The 27,268-nt window shown below is 41.2% G+C and overlaps 1 protein-coding gene across 1 annotated transcript in view; it reads left to right on the top strand.

The window, feature by feature from the left end:
• The window catches only part of zswim5 (zinc finger, SWIM-type containing 5), a 71,349-nt gene that overhangs the window by 34,185 nt on the left and 9,896 nt on the right, over positions 1-27,268 (top strand). Inside the window, exons 2-10 of the mRNA XM_044218778.1 lie at positions 15,337-15,524; positions 16,629-16,797; positions 18,127-18,275; positions 20,122-20,272; positions 21,977-22,153; positions 22,322-22,498; positions 23,348-23,494; positions 23,943-24,080; positions 27,031-27,182. Of these exons, the coding sequence (XP_044074713.1) occupies positions 15,337-15,524; positions 16,629-16,797; positions 18,127-18,275; positions 20,122-20,272; positions 21,977-22,153; positions 22,322-22,498; positions 23,348-23,494; positions 23,943-24,080; positions 27,031-27,182 (1,448 nt within the window). The remainder of the gene's footprint in view (positions 1-15,336; positions 15,525-16,628; positions 16,798-18,126; positions 18,276-20,121; positions 20,273-21,976; positions 22,154-22,321; positions 22,499-23,347; positions 23,495-23,942; positions 24,081-27,030; positions 27,183-27,268) is intronic.

Here is a 27,268-nt window from a genome sequence, read left to right on the forward strand (position 1 = left end):
GAGTTTGAAGGCTTATCAGAAGCTAAAACACTGTACAGGAACTCTTGAAAGTTATGATGGAAGCAACCGTTTTATCCCCCATCATGGCTATTGCAAGATAAACAGTATAACACACCTTTCACGTTGCAAAGTAATCTATCAGAAATGTGGGCTTGAACGTGTGGGACTGGCCTTCCCAGTGCGTTGCCGGATGATGTCTCATTGAGTTGTGCAACACTGAAATGCTGTTTTGAACATGACCTTCAAATCAAGCTTGCGGTGCAGTCTGGCTGCAGTGACAGATGCTCTCATTTGAAATAAATAAATGAACCTCCATTGGAGAATAAAGCTCACTTTGTTAAACTTGATCCCAGCTTTAGATGGCAGGTTCAATGGAGTAGACAGCCTGCATCCATTATAATGCTATAGTGGCTTTGTGAGCGGCGCGCGCGTCACTTGCAGCCTGTTTCATATTGCTAAGCTTTCCCCCTTCTACTCTACTTATATTGCATTTTTCTGATCTATCTTGAGTTCAGTTCATGATACTAAACCTCCACTCTCTTTGTCTTTTGTCTTTTCATCTCATGTTCATTTCAACAAATAGGTTTATTATCTGTGTGTGTTTGCCTATGCAAGGAAGCCAGACCCCTCCATCCGTCTTCCCCCTCCAGTAGCCGCTCTCCTCCCTCTCCCCTGGCTTCCTGCACAAGGCCTCCTGGCTGCTGCCTGCCTGCCAGCCGCCTCTCACCCATTGTGGGCTAACAATGGCAGGCGAGGCCCCAGCCTCGAGGCCTACAGCCTGGGTCTTAGAGGGGGTGTCATGGGTGGGCGGTGCTTGGGGAGGAGGGGTGTGCTTGCCCCTGAAAGGCTAACTCTATGTGTGCAGCCAGTAGTGGAGGGAAGCCGGGGGGTGGCAAGAAAAAGCAGGTCACACCCAGATTAAAATTCAATGTATGCCCCACGTACGACTGTCTGCCTACGTCAGCAAGCTGGCCTTGGTACACTGTGTGTGTGTGTGTGTGCGAGGAGGCAGGCAGGGGGTGCTAGGAGTGGGGATTGTTAGGATTTTCAGGGTGCCTTGCTGGCTCGCCTGTTAACATGGTGAGAGAGGTGAAGGGGGGGTATACAAAGCTAGAAATTAGAGAGACAGGAATAAAGACACAATGGGTGGATAGGAAAAAGGAGGAGGTAGTAATCAGAGTGTCTGGCCCTCTTCATTGCTTTGCTTCAGCTGTTTTGAGCTCAACACACCTTCAGGGTGTTTGTGTGTTGGGAGAGGGGCTCTTCTTAATGGGACTGCAGTAAGCGTCATAATGCATGCAAGACAAAGCTGATTTGGTAATGCATGCTTCCTTTGTGTTGGTGTTGCATTTGGGGGGGTGGTTTGTACAACACACACATGCACACACACAATCCAATCCCCCTCTGTTTTGGGCCCCATCCCCATATGGTGGCTTGGCTTGATGAGAGCTTGATGAAGTCAACCAGAAGTCCCCCACCCCTGTGTGTGTGTGTGTGTGTGTGTTTCTGTGCAAATCTGTGATTGCTTTTCAGCTAATGGATAAATGAGAGTTTCACCCTTGCAGAGCTATTGTGCGTATGTGTGTGTGAGAGAGAAGGGGCATGTGTGGATCGTCAGCTTGTATATTGGCTTGCAAGCTGTTTTCATTATATTTCATTATTCATGTTTCATGCATGATTGTGCAAGGCGAGCAGTGATCAGCTCTGTAGGGGTGGAAGCTAATCAGGGTGTGGAAAGGTTTCTAAACTCAGACATGCAGACGGTCCAACAAAACAAATGTCACGACCTTTGCAGTCGGCGAAATATTTACCAGAAAGACTTCCAGAAAATATCTTGTGGAAGCGGAACCAAAACAACACATCAAACCTATAGTCAGATTATTTTCAGATTTGCCGAGAACTCCACCACCAGCAGGGATTGTACTGAGTCTATTTCTGAAATTTCTGCTTCTTTTGTTTGATATGAACCCCAGCGCAATTAGCTGTTACTATGGTAAAGGGGCAACCAGATTAACCAGTAAAACAACAGCATTTATTTTAATTTCCCTGGGTATGCTGGAAATCCAAACAGTGATTCACCTTCAACAAATCTTCTTTGTCTTCATCTAAAATTAACTGAGGTCAACAACTGTAAATGTGTTGCAAGTCAGAAAGTATTTTTGCAGAATTAAAGCTGAAGCACAACAGCTTACGCCATGAAATATTGTTGACACACTGTACTTAGGCCACTTTCAGTCACTGCAAAACATCCAAAAGTTGCTTAATTATTCATACATTTTTGCTAATTTTGTGTGTTTGTGCAGCATGTCTGCCTTCAGAGGCTCTATGAGAGTGTGTCGTCTTCTTGACAAGCCCAGGTCAATATTCACTTATTCTAAAATATCCCTGAAGTTACTTTTGTTCAGTCTTCAGACATTGATTTGGCTGCTTTCATCAGATATTGGCTTTGAGCTGTACAGTAAACTAAAACACTGATTAATAAAGCTGGATTTGTATTTCAAATGTTCAGCTTTGTGCTCAATTGTGTTTGTGCACAAACTACAAATGCTCAGCTTTGTGCCTCCTTCCTCTGTGTGTGTACACAAACGGCATCAGAGCGAGATTTTTCTTTCCTTTATGTTTTTGTTGCTACCACGCCATTCCTTGTGTTGTGTCCGCCAACTCAGAATGGAGCCATTTTCTCTACTTCAGTTCCTGAAATGAAATATAAGCCTCTTAAATGCATACTTATCTTGCCCTGCAGACTGCGCTTCAAGAACAAACACATGCCTGCATGCACACACACACACACACACGCTAACTAAAGAGGCATTGTGATGCCAGCCCTTGTTGTTCTTAAGACGGTGGCTGAATGCATGTGGCAGATGGTTGTGCCTTTGCTTTGCATGCCGCCGTATTAAACAAAAACCATGGCTAAGGCCACGGCTGGTTTAGGAAAAGGGCAAAGTGTGAGAGAGACAGAGAAAGAAAAGACAAAAGAGCAGCAGAGGGAGAGACAGAGACAACAGGCTTGGCATACGTAAACACAAGCAGGAAATCCATGTGTGTAAATGTGCATATAAGTATGCATAACCACATTAACATCGCATGCATTGCTTATACAGATGACACAAACACACACACACACATTTTCCAAAATTAACACACAAAGATAACCAGAATGCACACATACATTCCAGTTGAATGGTTTGCTGCAGGGAAGGATCTGTACATGTTGCAGATAGTGTGTGTGTGTGTGTGTGTGTGTGTGTGTGTGTGTGTGTGTGTGTGTGTGTGTTTTTATGTGTATGGGTGGCTAAACTAACTGAAAAAAAAATGCTGTCACGTGTGTGCATGTCTTTGGTACACTGATGTATTGGTAATTGTAGGGTAAATCCAGTGTGATGACCTTTTACAGCTATCGACTCCTTTCATATGCTTACATGTTGGTGTGTGCCTAGCTAGGATGTAGGAAAGGTAGTGATACACCGAGATTTGGCGGTCATTTTCAGTTTCTCTTCTGCACTTGTCCCACTTTTAGTCCCAGTTATGCAGTGAAATTAATCTCCATTAAAGTTTTATAAAATATATATATATATATATATATATATATATATATATATATGTATGCCTTTGATATAGTAACGTCAAACTTATGCTAACTGCTATGGCAACCAATTCCCATGGTGTGTTCCTGTCAGCCACTGAGAAGAGACAGAGACGAATGCAACCAAAGATAAAGAAAAGACACATCCCAAATTGAGACATCCCCATTGGCTAGCTTGATGGCTAAATTTTGTCTATTCACAACCCTGTGACATAACTGTTGTTGTTTGCTAATTAGCTGCCCAGTAAGATTGAGAACACTGTGACCTGAATCAAAGTCATTGTTTTGAAGTCACTAATTTGTGCAGTCATCTGACAAATTAACAGGTAGGACAACATGTACATTGTTAAAAAGACAAAAGGTAACTGGTTGTCTCCTGCTAATGAAAGCTAGTTCTGTGCGATGATGTGAGCATATATTTCACACACTGGTTCATCACTTGTCAGAGCGTTCACACGTACAAATGCAAAGATGCAGGCTATTTCTTGCTTCTCGCTGATTTTGTAGCCTTCAGACATATTTGCACTCTGGTTTGCACTGAGTATCTTATTTACATATTCAGCTTTGATTGGGCGACAAGACTCCTCTGTGCATTTGTTTTCTGTGGGAATTAACACAAGTGCTATTGTTTCATATGAGGTGTCACCCAGCGTACCATCGGACATTTGCATAAATGTAAACCTCTCTCATCTCACCATTGTCTTGTCGCTTGTTGCTGCTTTGCATCTTTGCACCTGACGCAAGTGCCTAGTAAAGTAAAAACTGGAAGTCCAAGTTCTCTAGCAGACAATGAATGTAGGCTTTATCACCTGCAGGGGATTGACATGACTTTCTCTCAGAGTGTTTCCAGCTTGATAAATTGCTTCTCCTCATCTCTTTGTAAGTGTGGCCAGAGAAGGCCGCAGCACAATAATGTCTCTGCACTGCAAACAACGGGCCCGAAAAAAAAAAACGCACAGCCTTCTTATCTCTAATTTAGCCTTGGGTGAACAGGGTTTACACACAGTGGAGAAAGGACAGCTTCTGTGTATGACACACACATGCAAAGGCCCTTTAACTCTGCTTCACCTCAGCCCAGCTTCAGCTTTGTATTCCATACAATGTATTTCTCGTGTTTGTGTGTGAGAATTTCTGCTCTTGGCGCTGAAAAGCAGCATTTATGGCTTTTCTCCTCACTAAATAACCTTCATTCTAATGTCACACATGCTCACAATGGCATGAAGTGACCCTCCATTAACAGTGGAATGTATTCATGTCTTGAATTGGACCACTTTGGCTTTCAAGTTGTATAGCTTGCTTTCAGATTAGACGGATGAAGTTCTTGATCGAATTTCAGATACCACCAAGCAAAGGATGCCATCCCTCCATCCATCCCTCGCTACTGTTCAGAGGCTACCGCTTTTATCTCAAGCAAGATACCTGTGTGAATGTGTGTCCGTCAAAAACAGTACTTACTAGCCATTATATGTTCTTCCTCATTCTGATGATTTTGATCGGTCTTTGTCCATCTCTTTCTCTCTTTGACAAGCATTTTGCTGAACACACTCTGCCTTTCAGAGTAATCTGGTTTATGTCAAATGCCCCCTTCCCTCCCTCTGAATTTCTTCTGTACACTTGGGGGCAACACATCAGCCGCTGATTTCCACCCGTGTCAGCTCTGTCAGAGCTGCAGTTTTTCCCTATCTCGTTGTTTTTACAGTGACACATCACCTGAAAGGGACTTGATTAAACCTTTCTCCCCCATCTTTTTCTCTTTCTTCCCCTTTCTCATCCCTCTTCCCTGTTCTCTCCTCCCCCGTCGCAACAGAATGGAGCAAATCAGGGAATCAATTCAATGTAATCATGACAAATGAGTCCCGGCGGTTAGCAAGTATTTTTTGTGCGTTTGTGTGTTTGGAACAGGGCTGCTGGGAAATCAGAAATGAATCAATCAGCTGTTATCGCATCAGCAAACACTGCAGGAAGGAGGGAGGGATGGAAGGATGGATGAATGAATGATGGATGGATGGATTCAGTGTACTCAATGTGTGTGTGTGTGTGTGTGTGCGCATATGCACGTCTGTTGTGTAGAGATGGCTGATTGAATACAGGGCCATGTGAGTGCCTGTGTGTGTGTGAATGAGAGCGAACGGGGGGGGTGCTGTGTAAACCTTGGAGCTGTCAGAACAGATGGGAGATGGGAAGGGCCGCAGGCTGCGAGGGATGTGTTGGCTGCTGGAGGACGATGAATGCTGCAATAGGCTACTTTTGGAAAGGGTCAGTGAGATTAGAGCAGGAAAAAAGGTGGTAGTGGAATTTTTTTTCTGCTGGATGAATTTCTGCTGAAGATGTGGTTTCTTGGTCAAAGTAAATAGTAATGTGTCATCAACATAAACAGAGTGAGCATACAGAGTGAGAGAAGCGCTCAGAGACAGTTTGTGGGTGGCTGAGGAGGCTGATATTCATTTTTTAACAGATGCATAACATAAACAGACATTTTTGATAAGTATCCCTAAACATGATTTTCTTTGCCGAGGTTGTAAGCCTCACAGATCCTTATATCTTTTGATCAATTGAGTTAGTAGATGACGACCTAAATAATAGCCACAGTCATTGCATATATGCATTTTGCTGTGTGTCAAAAGCATCTGGACTCTTTTTCCCTGAAGATAAATGTTTTATTAAATAAAAGTGTTAATTTTCCATGATGTTAATGAAGGGTGTTTTTTTGTTTCAGGCGAGGTGGCCAACCCCTGATATAGAAATCTGCAGGAAATCCTGCTTAAAATTGAGTTAAATTAAGGAATTGTGATCAAGATATGTACTGAATGTGACATTTTACAGGAGCAATATAAACTTTGTTAACTAGCCTACATAATGGTGACTTAAAACCATAGACTGTAAAAAAAAGAAGTGGATGTAGCCACCGTGACGCCACCCATTAGTTTGTGGACTACCGTTTTGAAGCCTTGAGTTTGTCATTTTGGCCGTCGCCATCTTGGTTTTTTGGAAACAGAAGTGACCATATTTTGACGAGAGGGTGGAGCTACCTAGCTTGGTTTGCAAGGTGCATCCGTAGTTCATGTTAACTGTGATATTGTTTGGGATGCTAATTTTGGCTAGTGAAAACAAGCTTAAAACAAAATTACTTACCGGTAAAGATGAACAGCCAACTCCTTAGAGTGTCTTTTTTAGGACAACTGAATGCCGAACAAGACATTTTTAAGTGACCGAAATGTTACAATTAACTTTCATGAACTGAAAACACACTGTGAAAGGGTCAAAGTTCTTAGACGAAAACACCTACAGCACCCAAAAACAAGTTCACGGCTAGTTAAATGTAGGCTGCACAGTGCAGTGGATACTCATCACCTCTATCCTGATTGACATGTTGCCGCGGTAGCAACTTGTAATCACAAGGTAGCCACGCCCTAAAACATAACCTGCTTTATTGTCTATTTTACTCTAAATGGGACCATCATTTACAAAATGAACAAGTGAGAAGTAGGGTCATTTTCTCTTAGACTTCTATATAGTTGGACTTCTTTTTACAACCAGCCCCCTGCTGGCCACTAGAAAGAATGCAGGTTTAAAGCACTTTCGTATTGGCTTCACTTTTTAGACCCGGAGGTTGCCGCTTGCTTAAAACTTAAGCTAAGTCAAACATAAATTACTTACTTACTTAAAAACATATCTTTGGCATTTCTGCAGTGCAATTTCTTGTTACTTATTGGCCGACATAGGCACCGATATAGCTGTGAAAATCAAAAATTGTCCAATAATATCCCCCAAGTCAATATATCATTGCGTTATACTTAGCAACAATGATAAAAATCTACAAATAAACAATCACTCTTACTCACTACTGTTCAGGTGACAAACCAGGTGACAGCCCTAACCGCCACTGACTGTATCTGACATCACTGCCTGTCTTGGTTAATAGGCTTAATTTTTGAGATTTCACTTTTAAAAAATGCACCTCTTTTCTCTGTTGCAGCCCCACTTCACAGTTTCGACTTACAATATTACATGAAGTCAGCCTTCCATTGTAGGTTCAAGGTTGTGTCAGCACACCCCCAATGTAGTGTTTGTGTTGTACAGGTCAAGGAGGTGACTGTAGTCACTTGTTAACCTGTATGGAGACAGAGACAAATTAAATTAAGAACTTGAATAAATGAGAAACTTGGAGAAACTTAATGAATGGGATGAGTATAAAAATGATGTAAATCCTATGCTATGGCCTTCAGTTACCAGATCATTCAACACCTATGGGAGATTTTGGAGCAACCTGTTCTTTACCATCATCATCAAAACACTAAATGAGGGTACATCTTTTGGGGGGGAAAAAATGTTCTAGAGGCTTGTGGTGGACCAACACCTTACCTAGACGCTATATTTAGTTTTTTCTTTAATTTGCCACCCATCTTTATTGCTTTACCAAACAGGGGATGCGGTGATCCTGTGTTGGCGGCAAAATGAAGGAGTGGCTTTTGGAAAAGTGTTTGTAGTGTAGGTTCAGCTCTGTGGAACAAGTAGATGCATGGAATCAAAGATTGTCTCTTCCTCAACTTCAAAATCCACTCTAAGCAGCTGGGTTTGTCTGTCTGTCTGCGAGGCCTGTGGTGAGGCTTTGGTTGAATCAGACAGACTATGGTTACGGGTGTGTGTGTATGTGTGTACATGCACACTTTGGCTCACTGCCTGGCTCCATCTCCCCAGCTGATTAGGGGTTAATGGCCTATGAGCGTGGGGAGCTCTCTGCCTCCTGATTAGCTAACTGGCTTGTGTGGGCGGGGTTGCTATCGAGTGACAGATGGTGTACAACAGGGAGGGAGGCAGGGTGAAGTGTGTATGTGTGTGTGTGTATATATACATCAGAGCGGGAGGGGGGATGTCAGAATGTACAAAATGTACAATGGTTGTCTCTCCAGTTGTCTTTTCTCCTCTTTTTACATTTATATTTCACCGGCTTACATGTGTATCCATAAAAAAAATTATACATTGTCAAGTCCTACCCACATGTTTTATTATATATTTTGATTGAAATGAAAATAATCCAGATTAAAAACAAATCCACATGCAAAATCTATATTCTCTTACTTGACAAGAAAGGTGGGGAACCAGCTGTAGTTCATATTGTTCCCACTTTAACTAAACAGAATCAGAATGAGGATTATAGCTGGGCTGAATGCCCACAGCTCTGTGTGTAGATCTTAATTTTGTGTAGCCCACACAATGAAATTGTTGTTGTTAATAACCACAAATGACACACACATTCACACACAAAAGATGTCAGTGGAACACAGTGTGTGTGTGTAGGTTTTCAGGGCAAGCATGCATACCTGCATCAGAACAGACAAAAATACATATGACACACACATACACACACAGAGCCGTGTGATTTTTTTCCCCCAAGGATTAGGCCAGATCATTGTACTTGGCATCACTCCAGTTTACACACATCACACTCCTAATTCACCTTTGTTAGAAATTCATTGGTTTTGCCGAACCAGTCCAATTGCCTGGTAGAGAACAGTGCGAAGAGAGTGTGTGTTTGTGTGTGAGGGTGTGTGTGGGGAAAAAAGAGAGAGATTAGTGATATCTACTGTGAATATCACTGACTAGTTTGTCGCTTCATTGCTGTGGCATTAAGAACAAAAGCAGACAGGCTCTGAAAAGGTCGTTTTGTTCACTGCGTTTATGTGTATGTGTGCTTGCAGACTGTCTGATGCAACGTTTTATTATCAAGTGTCATTGATCCCCATCTGCTGAAGACACACTGTCTCCCTCAGCTTTTACACACACACACTCACAGAAGCACTCTGTATGTGAGTGCGGCAGGGGAAAAAAAGGGGTACAGTTTTACGCAGAGCCTTTGAGTATTGAATCACCGAGCTTTGGGACTAGAGACAAGTTTGATGAAAGGGAGAAAGAAATATACTCAACCGTGGAGTACCTCAAGGTTCTGTGCTCGGTCCCCTTCTATTGGTATTGAATGTTGTTATGGCATCTGTTCTTGTGTAACACACACACCGGCAATGTTTGGGAAATCGGTTTTCAAAAGCATCATTCATGGATAACGCATGCAAAATAGTCACTACATTCTTACGGATGTTTATTTAAAGAATTAGTTTGTCATTTTCGGAAATACACGTATTCACTTTCTTGCTGAGAGTTAGACGAGTAGATTGATGCCATTCCAATACTGTACGGTGAGACTTCAGTCAGCAGCCAGCTAGTTTAGCATAGCAGAAAGACTGGAAAGAGGGGAAAATAGCTATCCTGGCTCTGTCCAAAGGTAACAAAACCCACTTACCAGCACCTCTAAAACTCAATAATTAACATGTTTGTTGCTGTTTGTTAAATCCATACAAAAACAAAACAATGCGTTGTACTTTTATGGGATGTTATGTGCCGCACTATTTATTGGATATAAGAAGATAAGATAAGCTAAGATAATCAGCAGCTTGCTGTAGCCTTATATTTACCAGTCATAAGAGTAGTATCCATCTTCTCAGCCAGAAAGCAAAAAAAAGTGTATTTCCCAAAATGTCAAAATATTCCTTTAATGTTGATCAAATGAGCCAATCACAAGAGACTCAATTGGTGTTGAGTGCAATGCCTAGTCTCATGAGCTAGACATCAAGTCTCACATGTTGCCTAATATGTTAGGAATGGCCATATTGTGTGGGAAAAGGCCTGACCGAGGTATAAATGCCAAAAACGGCTAACTTCCAGATAATTAAACCCAGCTATGTTGCGGGTTTTATGTGGGAAATTGGAAAGAGATGGGGGGGGGGGTGCCAGACAGACGGACGGACTGTGCACTGTGTCTGAGACATTTTAGACTTGATTGAAAGTGAAAAGAGCAGTGGTGTCACCATCACATTCATCCCTGTGGCCTGAGCAACAATAGGCTTTAAACTAACAGACACAGACGGAGAGAGAAGGGGGGCTAAGTCCGAAGCCAAGATGGAAAGAGAGAGCAGCACTCCCAGCTGTGTGAAAGTCTTTATACCTAATATCATTTGCCATCAAAACTGCTACGCTCATCTAAAATGCTAAACTGGATTCCTGGAGACAAGTGTAAAGATGACTGATGACTGGCAAGACATTATTTAGACAGCTTGGAGGGAAGATGGCTCTCAAATGTTCCCCTTATGCTTTTAAGAAATGCACTCCCCGATTTTTGCCTGATCTTTTGCTCTCCACTGTGATGATTTCAGCACTGGAAGATCAAATTTGGACTCCCTTACACTAAGCTGCGGTTAGTGCAAATTGGCTCTACAGGTATACCATTATAGAGACGGAAGGAAGGAATGGAAAGCCATTTGTCTGACATTTATGATATTACCATGAGCTGCGAGACACAAAGATTGGTTTGACAGGCGGACTCAGTGGGAGGGAGAGATTTCAACAATTCGGAGTACTCTTTCTATCTATCATTGGCAGATGCATCAGCCTCTCTCTCTCCCTCTGCAGTCTGTTCTCTCTCAGTGTCTCTTTCATCCTTCCTGTCATAGTCAGATGGCCTGGTTGGCTCAGTGGACAGTTTGTGTTAGTCAGTCATGTCCTTTTTGGAAAAGGATTGGTCGGTTAGTTGTCAGCATTGTATGTGGGGTGTATGTCAGCTCGTCTTTAGGTTGTTCAGGATGTTAGGGAGTTGATGTGTTGGTTGGCATGGAGCCAGCTAGGTCACGTAATTATGTCGGTCAGTAGATCACTTGGTGGTATAGATGTGGCTTTGATGGTTGCTCGGTCAGTTGATATGTGGGTATGTTAGTCTGTTGGTGGGTAGTTCAGATGCTTTGGCCACATGCTGACCGAAAATAGCACTGAATTACAAAAACTGCAGTGGTTGCTTTGGCATGGATGTGCTACAACCGGTACCAGTAAGAAAATGAAATACGATCCAGTAAGTCCATGACACCAACACATTGCACCGCAGTTTGTACTTGCAAGATTGTACATTCCAGGAAAGTTATCAGAGGTTGAATGTACTTAACACAAGTCAGTTTGGACAAAAACATCTACCAGAACAGTGTGTAATTTTATTACAGAAGCAATTATTTTCTATCTGTCTTGACAATTTCAAGGTATGCAGTAGAATTAGCATAATGGTACACTGTTCATACTACAAGGTATTCAACTTGGAATGTGTGTTTGTACGTATTTGATGACGTTGCATTGTGTTGTGACAAAAGTTCACTTCACTCCAACTGTATCAACTGAGCACTGGTATTAAATCGGTACATGGTATCGGCAGATAGTTATCAGCAGAGTTGAATCACTATCCGGAAAGAAAAATCCCAAACTGGAATTCCTATATCATATTTGTCTCTTCTCTTAACTCTAATTGTAGCAGCACACCCACATCAAACAATAGGCCTTTGCATTTTTTGAGGCACTGCTATTTTTGGTCCAAACTCAGTCTTAGTTGTTGTGTCTGTAGGTCGGTGTTTTGGTAGTTGTATGATGGCAGTCTGGGAGGTAGGTTGAGATGCCAATCTGAACAGCAGGTGGCTATTATGCTGGAAGTGGTGAGCTTAGTCTTGGTTCAGAAAGTACTTAAGGAGGCAGGAATCAATTCGTGCGACAATGGCGTGCATCAGTCCTTTTTAACCCGTCATGTGGTCATCAGTTTCCTCCCTTATTCTCCTGTAGCTCTTCATCTTTCTTTGTCATAGTGAAAGCAGTTTGCAGTTGATTGGGCCTCAGCGTGTGTGTGTGTCTGCGTCCTTCCTTGCTCACAACATTTGGTTTGGAAAAGCCTGTTGTGGGATTTTGCCAGGGAGATGACTTACCACTCACTTATTAGGCCACTCTACCATAGATTTTTAGTGTTCTTGTCTGTGTGTGTTTGTGTTTGCACTGGTGTTTGTTAGCTTGTCAGAACTTTAGACATTTTGACTGTTTTTCAGCCCATGCCCAAAATAGCCATATCATTGCTTTCCAGTTAGCTTGCTCGTCCTCCCTTTATATCTCTCTCTCCTTCAATGGGGTTGCTATGGTTTGGTGAGATACAGTAATCCAATGTGTACACACACACACACCTCACTTCATAAATAATTGACCTGTCACAGTGAGACGACAGGACAGACCAGATACACTCTCCCCTCCCCTATTCTCTGTTCTCCTCTCACATTTCTCCTTCTATCTCATCCCCTTTATCCTCTGTTTCCTCACTTGCCATTCTTTTATGCAGCCTATTTTTTGTTTCACTGCTACCCTTCCGTCTTTTCAGTTCTTCTTTTCTCGTCACATTATTTCTTTTAGTACCTGGGCTATATAGGATCCCTGCAGTTGATGGCATTGGAATGAAAGGGCTTTATTTGTTCTTTGTTTTAATTAATTCAATAAAAGTTTAAGTCAGTTAAATTAAGGGTCCAACAGACCAGTAGCCCTGTATTCAAAATCGACTCTGTGTGTTTTTTAGAGGTATATTTATTTACCTTTTTTAAGTAAATTACAGTAGATGTTGATAATAATAATCAATTCTGGAAAAAATGAAAGCATAATAATAGCCAGGGCTGCATAATTAATCGAAATGTTATCGAAATCGCAATATGGCCAATTGCATTATCCAAATCGCAGAAGCTGCACTTCTTTAATAAAGGTAAAATGTGTGAAAAAACAGCATTATAATGAAGTACTGTAGTGCTGCTGAGATGCCCTGGCCTACAAATCCTGTTTTCCAAGTGTAAGAAAACATGTTTGTTTGGTACAGACCCAAACAAATAATCATGATTTTAATATTTTTCAGTGAAAATGAAAACTATGATGCAAAAATTATTATTCCTACTAATCGAAATTATAATAACAGGACTGTACTACCTAATTCACATCATAATCAAAAGTAAGATTAGAATCAAAGATAATGATTGAGGTTGTCAGGTTATCAAATTTGTCAGATTTATGATTTTAATACAAACAGGATTATTAAAATTTACACATCCAACATTTGATGTCAGTCGGACAGTTCTTTAAGCACATCAGACTGTTGCTGGTTCCTGACTTTACGGATACATAAAGTTGTGTGTCATCAGCATCGCAGTGGGGCCCTGGGATAGAGCCTTGAGGTGCTCCACAGTTGAGTATTTTCTTTCCCCCATTCATCAAATTTGTATCTAGACCCCAAGATGTCGCCTAGTGTTAGACATAATTTTTTGACACTCTTTAAAAAGGCCACAATGTCTTTTTAAGTAGTTCTACCTTTTCTGGGGATATGTATTAGAACAATATGTTTTCACGTAACATTGATCGTTGCACATCTATGCCACAAGAGTATCAGTTCTCTAAGAGTTTGCCTATAACTGTCTTTCTAAAGTGTTAGGCCAATGGTTATCTTAAAGGCCCTAAAGATTAAAGGGATAGTTCGGGTTTTTTGAAGTGGGGTTGTATGAGGTACTTATCAATAGTCCGTGTATTCCCTATAGTAGATGGGGGTCAGCGTGCAGCCAGTTTGGAGAAGCAGACAGCTGCTCCACCACAGACGCTCAGCTCTATATTGTTGTGAATGGAGATCAACAGTAATACATATTATAACTGCCAAAAAAAAGTTAAACCTAAAAAAATCAGTATCAGTGTGTGTATGCTATAAAAGTAAAATTCTCACAGCTTTACCGTGCTGTCAGACAGCCCTTTCCTTTGGTACTACATTTTTTCAACCGCGGGACTTCCGTATTCCTACGCATACATGCTGCTTTGCAGTGCACTGTATTACGTTGCTCGCATTTATAGTGTACATTTAGACAGATATTGGTTTTTTATATATTAGATATTATTTTTTTTTTAGGTCAAACTTTTTTTGGCAGTTAAAATACATATTCAGATCCCAGCTTCCCCCAGCCCACGTGTCGGAGTGTCCTTGGGCAAGATACTGAACCCCAAATTGCTCGATGTGTGAATGATTAGTCAGTGTATGAATGTGTGTGAATGAGGTGAATAACATGTAATGTAAAGTGCTTTGAGTGGTCGGAAGACTAGAAAGGCACTACACACGTACAGTCCATTTACCATGTTAGCTTTTGCTAATGTAGTTTTAAAAACAATGGAAACCTCTGAAAAGCTGGTTCATGCTTTTATTTCCAGTAGACTAGATTACTGTAATGCACTTTTTGCCGGACTGACAAAGCAGGTGTTAAATAAACTCCAGCTTATTCGGAATGCTACAGTCGGAGTTATAACTAAAACCAAAAGGTTCGAAACATCACTCCTATTTTAACTTCTCTACACTGGCTCCCAGTAAAACAAAGAATATAGAATATATTAATGACCTTATAATTAAGACCTTATCTTATTCGTTTTTTATTGCACTACCTTTTTATCTTATCTTATGTGTTTCCATTAATTCAATTCAATTTATTTATAAAATGCCAATTCATAACAGAAGTTATCTCATTGCACTTTTCCTATAGAGCAGGTCTAGACCGTACTCTTGATAATAAATGTAATACTTTTTTATCTATGTTTGTATCTTACATGTTTTTGTCATGTATGATCTTTTCCTATTTTTTCTCGCTTGCTTGTGTTTTATTTTGAAGTATTTTGAGTCTACGCCTGTCATATGAAATGTGCTATATAAATAGACTCTGATGTTTCCATTAATTTGGCAGTTACCTTTCGCAGTTATCAACAGGCAGGCATAAAAATGTCATTCAGGATAGTTAAATGTGCATTTAACACTTTGTAAATGTTTTTATGTGGGGGTTTTTTCATCACAGTGAATGATGAAGCTCACTCCTCTTCCCTTCTTCCTTGTGTCTTTGCAGGGTTTCACCTCAGTGGCACAGTAACTGAACCCGCCACATCATCAGAGCCAGAGGTCACCCACAAGGTGGCCATCAGCTTCGACCGATGCAAGATCACCTCTGTGACCTGTGGTTGCGGGAACAGAGACATTTTCTATTGCGCCCACGTGGTGGCGCTCTCTCTTTACCGGATTCGCAAGCCTGAACAGGTAATAACCACAACATACAAAATATATCTATGTCTATGAAAAGTCTCACAGATGTCTTACACGTTCTGCTGGAATCAGCGACTTTTAAGGGGTTATCGGTGTCTCTGATGTCTGTTGAGGATAAACATCCATAAATCTTCATATGAAAAAGCCATTCTTTATCACTTCAGATCTTGCCTCTTAATAATTACATGTAGAATATTTCTAAAGTAACAAAAGTAATCCAGTTTATTGGTGTCAGACAATGCATTATGACATTTCATGGTGGAGATTCACCTAAATAATAACTTTTTTAATGTTCCAAAGGGCTTCACACTCAAACAGACAGCAAAAATGCTAAAATGATTAGATTAAAAGAAGAATCTCACAGAATAAAACAGTGAAACAATGAGGAGCATAAAAAGATAAAACCAAAGTAGGATAAAAACATTGTTACATTTAAGAAAAGACACAGGTGCAGCCCACATCTCCATGGCAACATGTTCTTTTTATATTATCAAAGCATGATGGGAACTATAGTGCTAAACAGCAAAACATATACATCACAAATGTAATCAAGAAAAGGAAAAATGGGAGTAATAAATTCTACTACCAGTACATTTTCTTGACATTACTAAGGCTCAGAATCAGCATGGTTGTTATAGTACTGGAACCCTAACATTCTCCTCTATTCATTCAATTACAGATATTTGTGGTTTGTTGAAAACATTTGGACATACAGGCAAAATAACTAAATAATTTTAAATTGTGTATAATTAATTTTTCTTTCTTTTTCTTTCATAAAAAGTGTTGTGGAATATATGTAGTATTACTCACATATCAAATGATGGCATTTCTGAGTCCTGAAAATAACGATAATTAGCTTAGACATGTAGTGACTGCCATAAGTCTGTAAATGTAAAGCCTGTAAAGGGAATGAAATCCCAGCAAAAAATCCAATTATTTGCATTTGTGTGTATTTCAAGAACATGCATAGCCAAAACACTGTCGCACTTGAGACCTGACCTGAGGAAGCTGCCTCCAGGCACCGAAAAAGTCATAGACCAACTTACAATTGCATTGCATTTTTGCAATTGCATTTCTACGTGTGTGTGTCTGATGCAGGTGAAGCTGCGGTTGCCCATCTCAGAGACATTGTTCCAGATGAACAGAGATCAGCTGCAGAAGCTTGTCCAGTATCTGATCACAGCCCACCACACTGAGGTGCTGCCCACTGCTCAGAAACTGGCCGACGAGATCCTCTCTTCCAACTCTGAGATCAACCAGGTCCATGGTGAGAACCTTTGTGGCGTTTAGTCCATGTGTGATTGATTTCAAGTGAAAGTTTAGAGCAACTTTCATGTCTCACTTATTCTCCAAATTCATCTAGAACTGATTTTTAATGTCATAAATGCATGGCAGTCAATAGGAAAGCTATTGTTGAAAAGTCAGCCCTGTTAAGGTGCTGTCCATCACTCTGCAGTGATATCTTCACAGCAACAGGCCAGACTTAAAACATGCTGCATGCTAGCCTACAGGCTGTCATACGTCAGAGCCCTGATTACTCCAGCGAAACAGCAAGGCAGGCTTCAAATGGCTTGTTTGATTTCTTAGTTCCCACTCTTCAGTGACTACCTCCTTCCAGTGGCAGGAGTATGTTGAAGCATACTCCTTCTGCAGAAAGCAGAAAAAAAGAGTTGAATGATGAAATGGATGCAGGAGAAGGTAGAGAGAGATGTATGGAAAGGAAAGGGACAGTGAGAGGAAGAGACAGTAGAAATGGCACTCGGGGAAATGGAAGACAGGAGACAGAAAGGAGAGGAAAGATGAAAGGACCGGAGAATGTACTGAGATGAAAAAGAAGAGGAGAACCACAACAGACCTGCATCAGGGAAACGCCAAACTAGACACATCCTTTCACCAAACAAAACTCTTTATCTGTTTCTCTATTTCATCCTCCTCGCTAAATGTTGACATTTTCCAGCTCTCCTGTCCAGGAAGCCCTGAGCTGTGTTTCCTGTCTGTGTTTGACAAGGGGGATCATGGGGGTTGAAGTTCATTCGATCCAGGAGCAAGGCTTTCTTTGATGAAGGAATATTGCTGTTGCGTTCTCCCAGCCAGTTTGAAACACATCTCTGGGCTTTCCTCAGCTCGCTTCCTGCTAGATCAAAGCAGCTTCCCCCTTCTGAGCATATCTACATTTCCCCGTAGTATTTCTCAGACACACACACCCAGTGCTGAACAGAAGAAAAACAAAGTTGGCCTCATATTCCCTCAGTGCACGATTAACCTACATCGAACAGCTTTTTTTAAGTGTCACATAGGTGCACTATAAGTTAAGTGTAGTATCAATTTAACAATTCAGCAGAGATTTAGAATATTTCGGAATTACTGAAAAGTAAACTCCATTTCCCATGGTCACTGACTGTTTTTTTTGGTTCGAGTGTGAATTGAGAAGAGGAAGGAATGGAGTGACTGAACGAATATACAGACTTTACTCTGTTTACACCAGCTTTGATGTGGAGAGAAGGATGTTAATGTTGGACTGAAATTGTGCTTCTAGGTTCAGTTTTGGTCAGTTTGGTCAGTGTGGCATTTAATGTGTGCGTGCGTGTATTCACAGGTGCTCCGGACCCGACTGCAGGCGCCAGCATTGACGATGACAACTGCTGGCATCTGGACGAGGATCAAGTCAGGGAGCAGGTCAAACAGTTTCTGTCACAGGGAGGATACTACGGCTCTGGGAAGCAACTCAACTCCATGTTTGCTAAGGTATACATCACCACTTCCGAATTCTGCTCCATTATATGGCTGGGATTTATTTATTGATTAATATCATTGCAATTATCATTAAGACACGGTAAGTAAAGTAAGTGTTTATTTGTGATCCCTAGATAAATGTTTTGCTCAGCAGCAGCCTATCCAAACACACCAGTGACCAATTGGAAATGGCACTAAAATATATTGCTTTGTTTCTATGATAAGCATGAAACTCCACTAGTGAAAACAAAGAATGCAAAGTTAAATAATTCTTTCACTCAATACCCTGGTTGCTCACCTGGTAGAGCCCGCGCCCCATGTACTAAGGCTCAGTCCTTACCACAATCCAGCCCGCCCCCTTTGCTACAGGTCATCCCATCTCTCTCTCCCCCTTTCCTGTCTATCTTCGGCTGTGTTATCAAATAAAGGCAAAAAAAGCCCCCCCAAAAAAAGCATGCAGCAGAAGCTGAGATATCCTCACTTCAGATCCTTAGTATGGGTCAAGCTCCAAAAACGCTAATTTCCATAATGCATAACGCAATGGTGTCTTTCGTAAGACCCTTACCAGCTTGATATATTAGAACCCCACACCTCCAGTTCGTAACAGAGGCTTTTTGTAAAAACACACAAAAAAATAAAATAGAAATAAAAAAGTGATCAGCAAACTATTAGGAAACTGATCTTCATTGTTAAAATCAGTGAAATTAAATTACGAAAACATTGATTTGAAATTCTAAAAAAGCATTTGTAACAATTTTGTCCCAATATATAATTTAGTCAGAATTTCTTCCTACTTCTTTCTTGCTTCATATTGGACCCACTACTTGTTTCATACTGTCACCGAATGCGATGATTCACAGGAATTGAAACACTCTGCTCTTTGCATCCATTCTGCTGTCAACTTCTCCATATAAAAGTATGGTCTCACACTGGGAAAATGGCACAAAGAAACAGGACGCCAGCAGGTCCTGAGAACATCTTAAGAGTTCTTTAATTGCATTATTCAAACTCATATGCATTAACAGGTCTTGAATATGGTTACATATAGCGTTGCAAATCCTCAAAGTCAATGTAGAGGATTTATAAATGCACTTTTCTTAGTGCTCTTTGTCTGAAACAAGACCACTAACATAGAACTATATTCTGATATGGTCTGAGCTGTTGATTTCAGTGTCCGACTGTAGTTTATGTAGTTTTAAGTGGCATTCAGAAAGTTTTATAACATCTTAAATGTAACTTTTCAACCTTAAGTATACTATGATATGTGTGTTATATCTTTACCATTTATTCTAATTTCAAATAAGATTTTCACATGTCAGATCTGGATTTTAGACACATGCATCTATTGGTATTAAAGGAATAGTTTGACATTTTAGGAAATACACTCACTTCACTTTTTTGCTAACAGCTGAGAAGATAGATATAACCCTCAGCTTAGCTTAGCATAAGACTGGAAACAGCTAGCCTGGCTCTGCCCAACTGTAAAAAAAATCCACCTACCAACGCTTCTAAAGCTTAGTAGTTAACGCATTATATCCCATGTGTTTAATCCGTACAAAAACCAAAATGTAAAAACGTCACTTTGTGGCTTTACTGAGAGGGTTATGCATTGAAATATTTCTTAGTTATGTTAACCAGAGCTGCCTGCCTTCTTTTTGATTCACCTCCACTTCCTGGTTGCATCTGAGTGTTTATGTTTAACCTCTAGAGGTTAACAGCCATGTAAAGTGTTTTTTTTTTTTTCTCTCCTGAAATACATTCTGATGAGCAAGCATGCACATCGATACCAGATGGAAGAAGGTCAAAGTGTTACGGATTACATACAGTGAATAAGCCTGTACTCGCTGGCTCTTTCCAGGTGAGGGAGATGCTACGAATGCGAGACTCCAACGGTGCCCGAATGCTGACGCTCATAACAGAACAGTTTATGGCAGACCCCCGGCTGTCGCTATGGAGACAACAGGGCACTGGCATGACGGACAAGTGTCGGCAGCTCTGGGATGAGCTAGGTAAGCACAGTCAGAGAAATGTCAGCCAAAACAGAAACACACCTTTAAAATGACATATTTGTTTAGGAATTTTTCCTGTTGCCCAATCAGTTTGCTAGTTAGTCCATCAGTCACTATAGATCAGACACAGCCAGGCTGACAGTTACTCAGACAAATCGGCAGTCACCTTGTCGGGTAAACATTCATCCAGTCAGTAAGCTATTAGGTCAACCAGTCAGTAGCTTCTCTTCCTGCTCGGGCCCCTCCTCTCCCCTCCTCCACTCCTTACACAGAGTGAATGATAAAGGCTGCCGATCAATACGGCTGCTCAGCTTCTCTGCAATCAATCTCAGCATTTAGGAGGTCAATGAGAACACTTCCTGGGTGAGCAAGGGAGATCATGACACAGACAGAAATAACAGCCAGACGATCAGTGTTTGCTGCCTGATCATTTTTCTCAGAGATGCAGACATCCAACAGTTGACCCAGCTCGAGGTCTGTGTACGTAGAACAGGTCAGGTTAGTGTAGTAAAGTTTTTGGAGAAGGCCACCAAGCTGCCTGTTGTTATTACCAATATTATTTTGATTTATACAATAGAACAACTCTGGCTTTTATGAATGGCTGAGGCAAACTCTTTGGGACTTTGTGAAAGTTGATGCACAATATTTCATTTATGGAATTCAGAATAGCTGTTAGCTGACTTTTTCTTTGTCTTTGTAAGAGGCAGTGTTGCAGTTAAAAAGTATTTTATAGTCATGACTGTGGATGTATGATTTTGTGAAACCCTGAGAGGTATTACCTAGATGTAATAGCACAGTTGTGATTGTTTTCAGAGCAGTTTTAGAAACAAAAAGCAGCACATTCTTCAACTTTTCAGGCATAAAAAACATGACTAAATGCATATCTCTAACAGATTTGGTCTTTCGATTTCAGATTCAGCCTTGGTGGACTTTCTTGAGTAATAGATTTTCTTGTTTTTAGTCTATGTAATATCAGAAAATGGTGAAAATGCCTATCAAAAGTTCCAGGAGAGCCCAAGGTGCATCTTCAATTTGCTTGTTTTGTTCAGTCAACAGTGTAACTGTATAACAGAGAAAAGCACTAAATCCTCACATTTAAGAAGCAGGAAAAAGAGAATGCTGCCAATTCCCAACATTTTTGCTACAATATATTGTATGGATCATAGGATTTGCTTCGCATTTACTGTATAATATAAAGTTTGAGTGTTTAATGTACAAAACTGTATATGTATGAATTAATTATTAGTTGTTAATAATTGTACGTGTAGGGATTCAGTCTAAAACCGTTCTCCCTGCAAACATTTCTTAGAGATTTCTGTGAAAGCATGCAATGAAAAGATGTTAACCAAGACATTTATTGCACGTTGTAGTCCCTCATTCGTCCAAGACATTTATTTCCTTTATTTTAAGATTAAAATCAGTTGGTCAGGAATGACAGCATTGTGAGGTTTCTCTTGTTGGAGCAAGGAACTGTGGAGAGGAAATACTTGCTTTCCTTTTATAAAGAATGATTGATAAAGGTCCTGAGTTTCTGAGGCTGGAGGAAAGGGAAAAAAAGCACTGAAGAGACTTTTTGTAGCATTTAGAGAGCTCTTATCATGGCTGACACTGTCAATTCTTTCAGTTAGAACCACACTCTTAAACAGCACACCAGAACCTCTGCTTCCTTTGTATCCTGACCTCTGACGGCCATCCTTTCCCCAGGTGCATTGTGGGTGTGCGTAGTGCTAAACCCCCACTGTAAGAGCGAGGAGAAGAGCAGCTGGCTGAAGCAGCTGAAGAAATGGGGCGACATGGATGTCTGCCCGCTGGAGGACGGCAACTACGGCAGCGAGCTTCCAAACATCACCAACGCTCTGCCGCAGAGCAACCTGGCACAGGGTCAGCACGAACACACACACACACACAAATATACATACTGTGTAATCAAAATATGAATACACAACAGATTTAATCTGAACCTGAATGATGTGACCCCTGGACAGATAAGACGGGACAACATGATACTATCACTGACTGTGTGTGTGTGTGTGTGTGTTGTTTTCTCAGACTCTCTGTCCAGGCCGAGGAGGACGGTGTTCAGCCGGGCAGTCGAGGCCTGCGACCTCCACTGGCAGGACAGCCACCTCCAGAGGATCATCAGCAGCGACCACTACATGTCTCCATCCTACCAGAGGGAGGGAGAGAGCCTGCTCTTCAACCCACAGGGCCTGCCACTCTGGCTAGGTGAACACACACACACACACACACACAGACTAGCTCTGTGAAGTCATCGTGGGATTATTTTACTCCTCAGAAAGTCAACTCTCCTATTTTGACTAGTTATGTGTGAGAACACCTCAATGTCAGTGAAACTGAAACAGTAATTCATTATTCGTTTCCACGAAAAGTAATTGTATTTACCTACTGCATCGTTTGCACTCTGCAATGTGTAAGTGCTCACTTCTATTATGATTTATTTTTTTATCAAATAATACATTTATTTAAGCTACGAGCATGCACTGAGCAACACACACACACACACACACACACTTTCTGCATTACTTTCTGCATAATGAAAAACTTCAACATTTTCTGGAGGAACGACAGTGTTTCTGTGGCACTTCCATATAAATCTCTAATTCCACTGAAAGCCGACCCAACACACACACTCATACACACACACAAACACACACACACACACACACACACACACACAGTAATTCTGCTGATATTGAGGCCAGTATCTGCAGTAAGCAGCTTCCAGCTAAGATCTGTCAGATTCTGCAACTTAAGCCAGCTATCAGACGCACACTGGCGTTCTGCTGAGACTGCACTGTGTGTGTGTATGTGCGAGTGTGTGTGTGTGTCTGTGCCATTACTGACTACATATGTCCCACAGTGTATGTGTTTGTGAGTCTGTTTGCAAGAGAGTGAGTGAAAAAGTCTGTGACTGTGTATAGCAAAGCATTTCCTTGGCATGCGCGTGTGTGTGTGTGTGTGTGTGTGCGTGCGTGCGTGTTCATTTCATTCAGTTCAATTCATGTGAGTGTGAAGCTGTCCTGACTCCACCTTCTCTCTCTGACGACCACGCAGACCACGTTCCGACGGCATGCGCTCGTGTCGACGCCCTGCGTTCCCACGGTTACTCCAGGGAAGCCCTACGATTGGCCGTCGCCATCATTAATACGCTCCGCCTCCAACAGCAGAGACAGATGGACATCTACAAACACCAAAAGAAAGGTTAAACACACACACATGTATAGTGCTGTTTGTTTTCTGGAGCGAGTGTAGTATCTATTCAATTCAATTCAGTTTTATTTATATAGCGCCAATTCATAACAGAAATTATCTCATTGCACTTTTCCTATAGAGCAGGTCTAGACCGTACTCTTTCTAATATTAATTACAGAGACTCAACAAATCCCACCATGAGTAAGCATTTGGCGACAGTGGCAAGAAAAAACTTCCTTTTAACAGGCAGAAACCTTGGACAGAACCAGACGCAATGGTGGGCGGCCATCTGCCGCTGCCGTGTTAGGTTTTATGAGAGAGAGAGTGAGAGAGAGAGGTTATAAGAGAAAGAGAGAAGGGTTTTGGGGGAGTGAGCGTGGGAGAGAGGAAGGCACAATGCAAATATCTGGACGGATCATTTTAACATTTTAACTTTTCCGCTCTCTTCCTCTTTCAGAGCTTCTCCAGAGGGGCATGACTTCCACCACCAACCTGGAAGGCTGGGTGGGTCATCCCTTAGACCCGATTGGCTGTCTCTTCACCACGCTCACCGAAGCCTGCCGTGTGGACGACGACAACACTATGGACACCGGAGGTACGAAAGATGTAGTTCTGTTTCTCCTTTTTAAAAGAGTTCTCTCTATGGAGATTCTGACGAGAAATCATCACAACTCTCAAAATCTGAAAAAAACAGTAAGACTTGTTTTGAGGCTCTAGAAAGCTGTTATAAATATTCACTTCCTGAACAGGCAAAAAGGCAGACATGTCTGATTATTTGCCCTCACTAACTTCAATACAGTTCCTATGACTACTCTTGTTTTGTTGCATCACTTAGCACTGAAGTATCTTTTCTTTCTGCAGAGAGAATCCTGTGAAATTGCATAATTTCTGGTGCACCAATAAACTGTCTAATTTTATAATGTGTTTCTGGTCTTATGAGAAGGCTGGTCACAGTTGAGGTTCAGGCTTGGAAAGTATTCAGTGTCTTGAATCACCCATGGGTTCACTTTGTTCTTTACAAGCTCAAGAACTCAGTCACTAAAATGTATAGTGTAGTTTCAGTTAATTTCTTTTGAATTTAATTTATTTTGATAGGTTTTTGACACTGTTCTTTACCATGGTGAGCAAAGCTGAGAATAGGATGCACTTCCCATGTCGCCTCCAGTGTTCGTCAGAGCTGCAGCAACCTAACAATATTCATTTATGATAGAGACAGGAAATAAGAAGTAGAGGTTAAACGGAAAGGATTTTTAAATGTTCACAGAAAAACATTATTCAGACATGTAGAATTACATGTACTATTGGTGAACTAATACATAGTGCTGAATCCTTTAGTCATATAATAAAATAAATAGCCAACAATTCTGATAATCAATGATTTATTTAAGTCATTTGTCAGTCAACAAGACTAAGAGCGTTTAGCCATGCTAGCAGCTCTGTGAGGCTGTACTCAGGCACAGCAGTGCTTTAAGCTAAATGCTAACGTTGTGCTAACATGCTCACAGTGACAATGCTAACATGCTTATGTTTAGCAGGTATAATGTTTACCATGTATACTATCTAGCATGCTAACATTTGCTAATTAGCACTAAACCCAAAGTACAGCTGAGGCTGATGAGAATGACATTAGCTTTGCAGGTATTTGGTCATAAACCAAAAGTGGCAAATGTGCTGGTTGTAGCTTCTCAAATGTGAGGATTTGCTCCTTTTCTCTGTTTCATATTGTTTGGGTTTTGGACTGTTGGTCAGACAAAATAAGCCATTTGAAATTGTCACCTTGGACTTGAAATTGTGATGGACATTTTTCACATTTTCAGACAGACATGGTTTCTTTACTAAAGTTTTAATCAATGTATCGAAAAAATGTTAGTTGCAGCCACATTAATGCATATATTATGATAACATCTACATGTCTGTTTAGTCTGCTGCACTTCCATTGCCGTGGTTCCAAGCTAACATACTGTCCACTAAACCTACAAAGTAAGCTGAAGCATTAGCATGTACTTAAAACGTACCTTACAGCACAAGGTATCATTTCTGGCACACTTCACTAGCTGATACAGTGTGATCCTGAGCAGAGGTGATCGGGCACACCAGCAGTGACTCAACAGACAACAGATCCCATGTTCTTATATCAGGACTGGGCGCTATTGTCCTGCAGACAGCCATAAACTAGCAGTCCATGAATGGATCGGGCTGGAACACCCTGCTCATTTAGACCACTCTCCTTTTGTGTGTGTGTGTGTGTGTGGTATGTATAGAATCCATCACCATTTGCATTTCTCACCCTGCCCAGGGCTTTTTTTTTTTTGCACCAGTGGCCATTACAGCAGAGCAGAATAGGGGTTGGGTTTTCCCATTGTTACCAGGCTACAGGGAACTATTGTCAATTCAAACAATGCTTACCACTGGCACACTCATTGGTGTGTGTGTGTGTGTGTTTGTGTTGGAGATAGAATGAATGATTGTCTTATGTTGTTTTGGGAATTTGATTAGAGTGGTATGACTATTTTGCGTGTGTGTGTATAGCCTGGTCACCATGCTTTATTTCCCTCTGGGAGACAGCTGGGAACATCTATTAAAACGGGGGGCAGACCCAGACTATATGTCAACCAATCAAAATGCAGCTTTCCCTCTGATCATTTCAGATCAGCCAATCAATCAACAGCCCATGGATAAAGAAACAAAAATGAGTTAGCTCTGGGGTTAAGTCTGTTAAGTCAGTTTGTACTTTTCCCTAGATTTCTTCACACGCACACACACACTTACACACATATCAGTGGAATAAACAGGATTGAGGGGATCTGTTGCTCAGAGGGGATTTAAGCAGAATGATGGGTTAGGGTAGCAAGAGAGAACAAATGGGCACCAATCAACAGCTGAGACTCATGGCATCTGTTCTCAGTTATAGCTGTCGAGCATTTGGTGTAGGGCTAGCGGCCATCTTAGATCAGTGATCACAATCTACCATCAATGCCATATTCATATAAAGTTACACGCAGCTTTGATTTTATATATACACGGGTCATACCAAGTTTAATTTTCTCACATAATTTAAGTTTTTTGAGTCATGCTAGCTTCAGTATTCCTTCCCAGCACCAATATATTCAATAAAACTCCTCCTCCTAAATAAAAACCAAAATTGTGCTTCTTTTATCATGTTTGGGCGGCTTCAATTAGGCTATTTTGTGTCAGCAACACTGGTGCAGTTAAGCTAGTAAGGGATCGATTCATGGTCAGTATAGACAGGAAGATTGATTGCAGTGACTAAAAACTCTTTCAGTGCAAATATGGGCATGTGAGTATTGCATTAAGATAGCCTTGAAAAAATCCGAACCTCTTTCTGTTAGGAATGTGTCTGGTAAATCCCGTGCTCTTTTGAAGTCTTGAACACATCTTGATTGCTTGATTCTTTGTTTCAGCTGTGTTTGGCTCACTTCCTATACAACCAGTGGAGATGACATTAATTAATTAAGTGACTGAAGCAGAATTAATCCACCACACAAGGCACAAAACTCAAAATAGTTTTCTTTCTGTCTTCTCAGAAGGTGACCCCAGGCCTCCGGTCTACCACCATGTACCAGTGTGGGGCAGTCCTGATGGAGGGGAGTCCTACCTGACTTTGGCCTTAGAGGTGGCTCTGATGGGTATGGGCCAGCAGAGGATAATGCCCGAGGGCCTATACGCTCAGGATAAGGTATGGTAGTCCAAAATACACACTGCCACATGATGTATTTGTAGTAATAATATTTACATTTTAACATAATCCAAGTTCTCAGATGA

Source organism: Siniperca chuatsi, linkage group LG13 (genome assembly GCF_020085105.1).
Source record: "Siniperca chuatsi isolate FFG_IHB_CAS linkage group LG13, ASM2008510v1, whole genome shotgun sequence".
Taxonomy (NCBI): Eukaryota; Metazoa; Chordata; class Actinopteri; order Centrarchiformes; family Sinipercidae; genus Siniperca; species Siniperca chuatsi.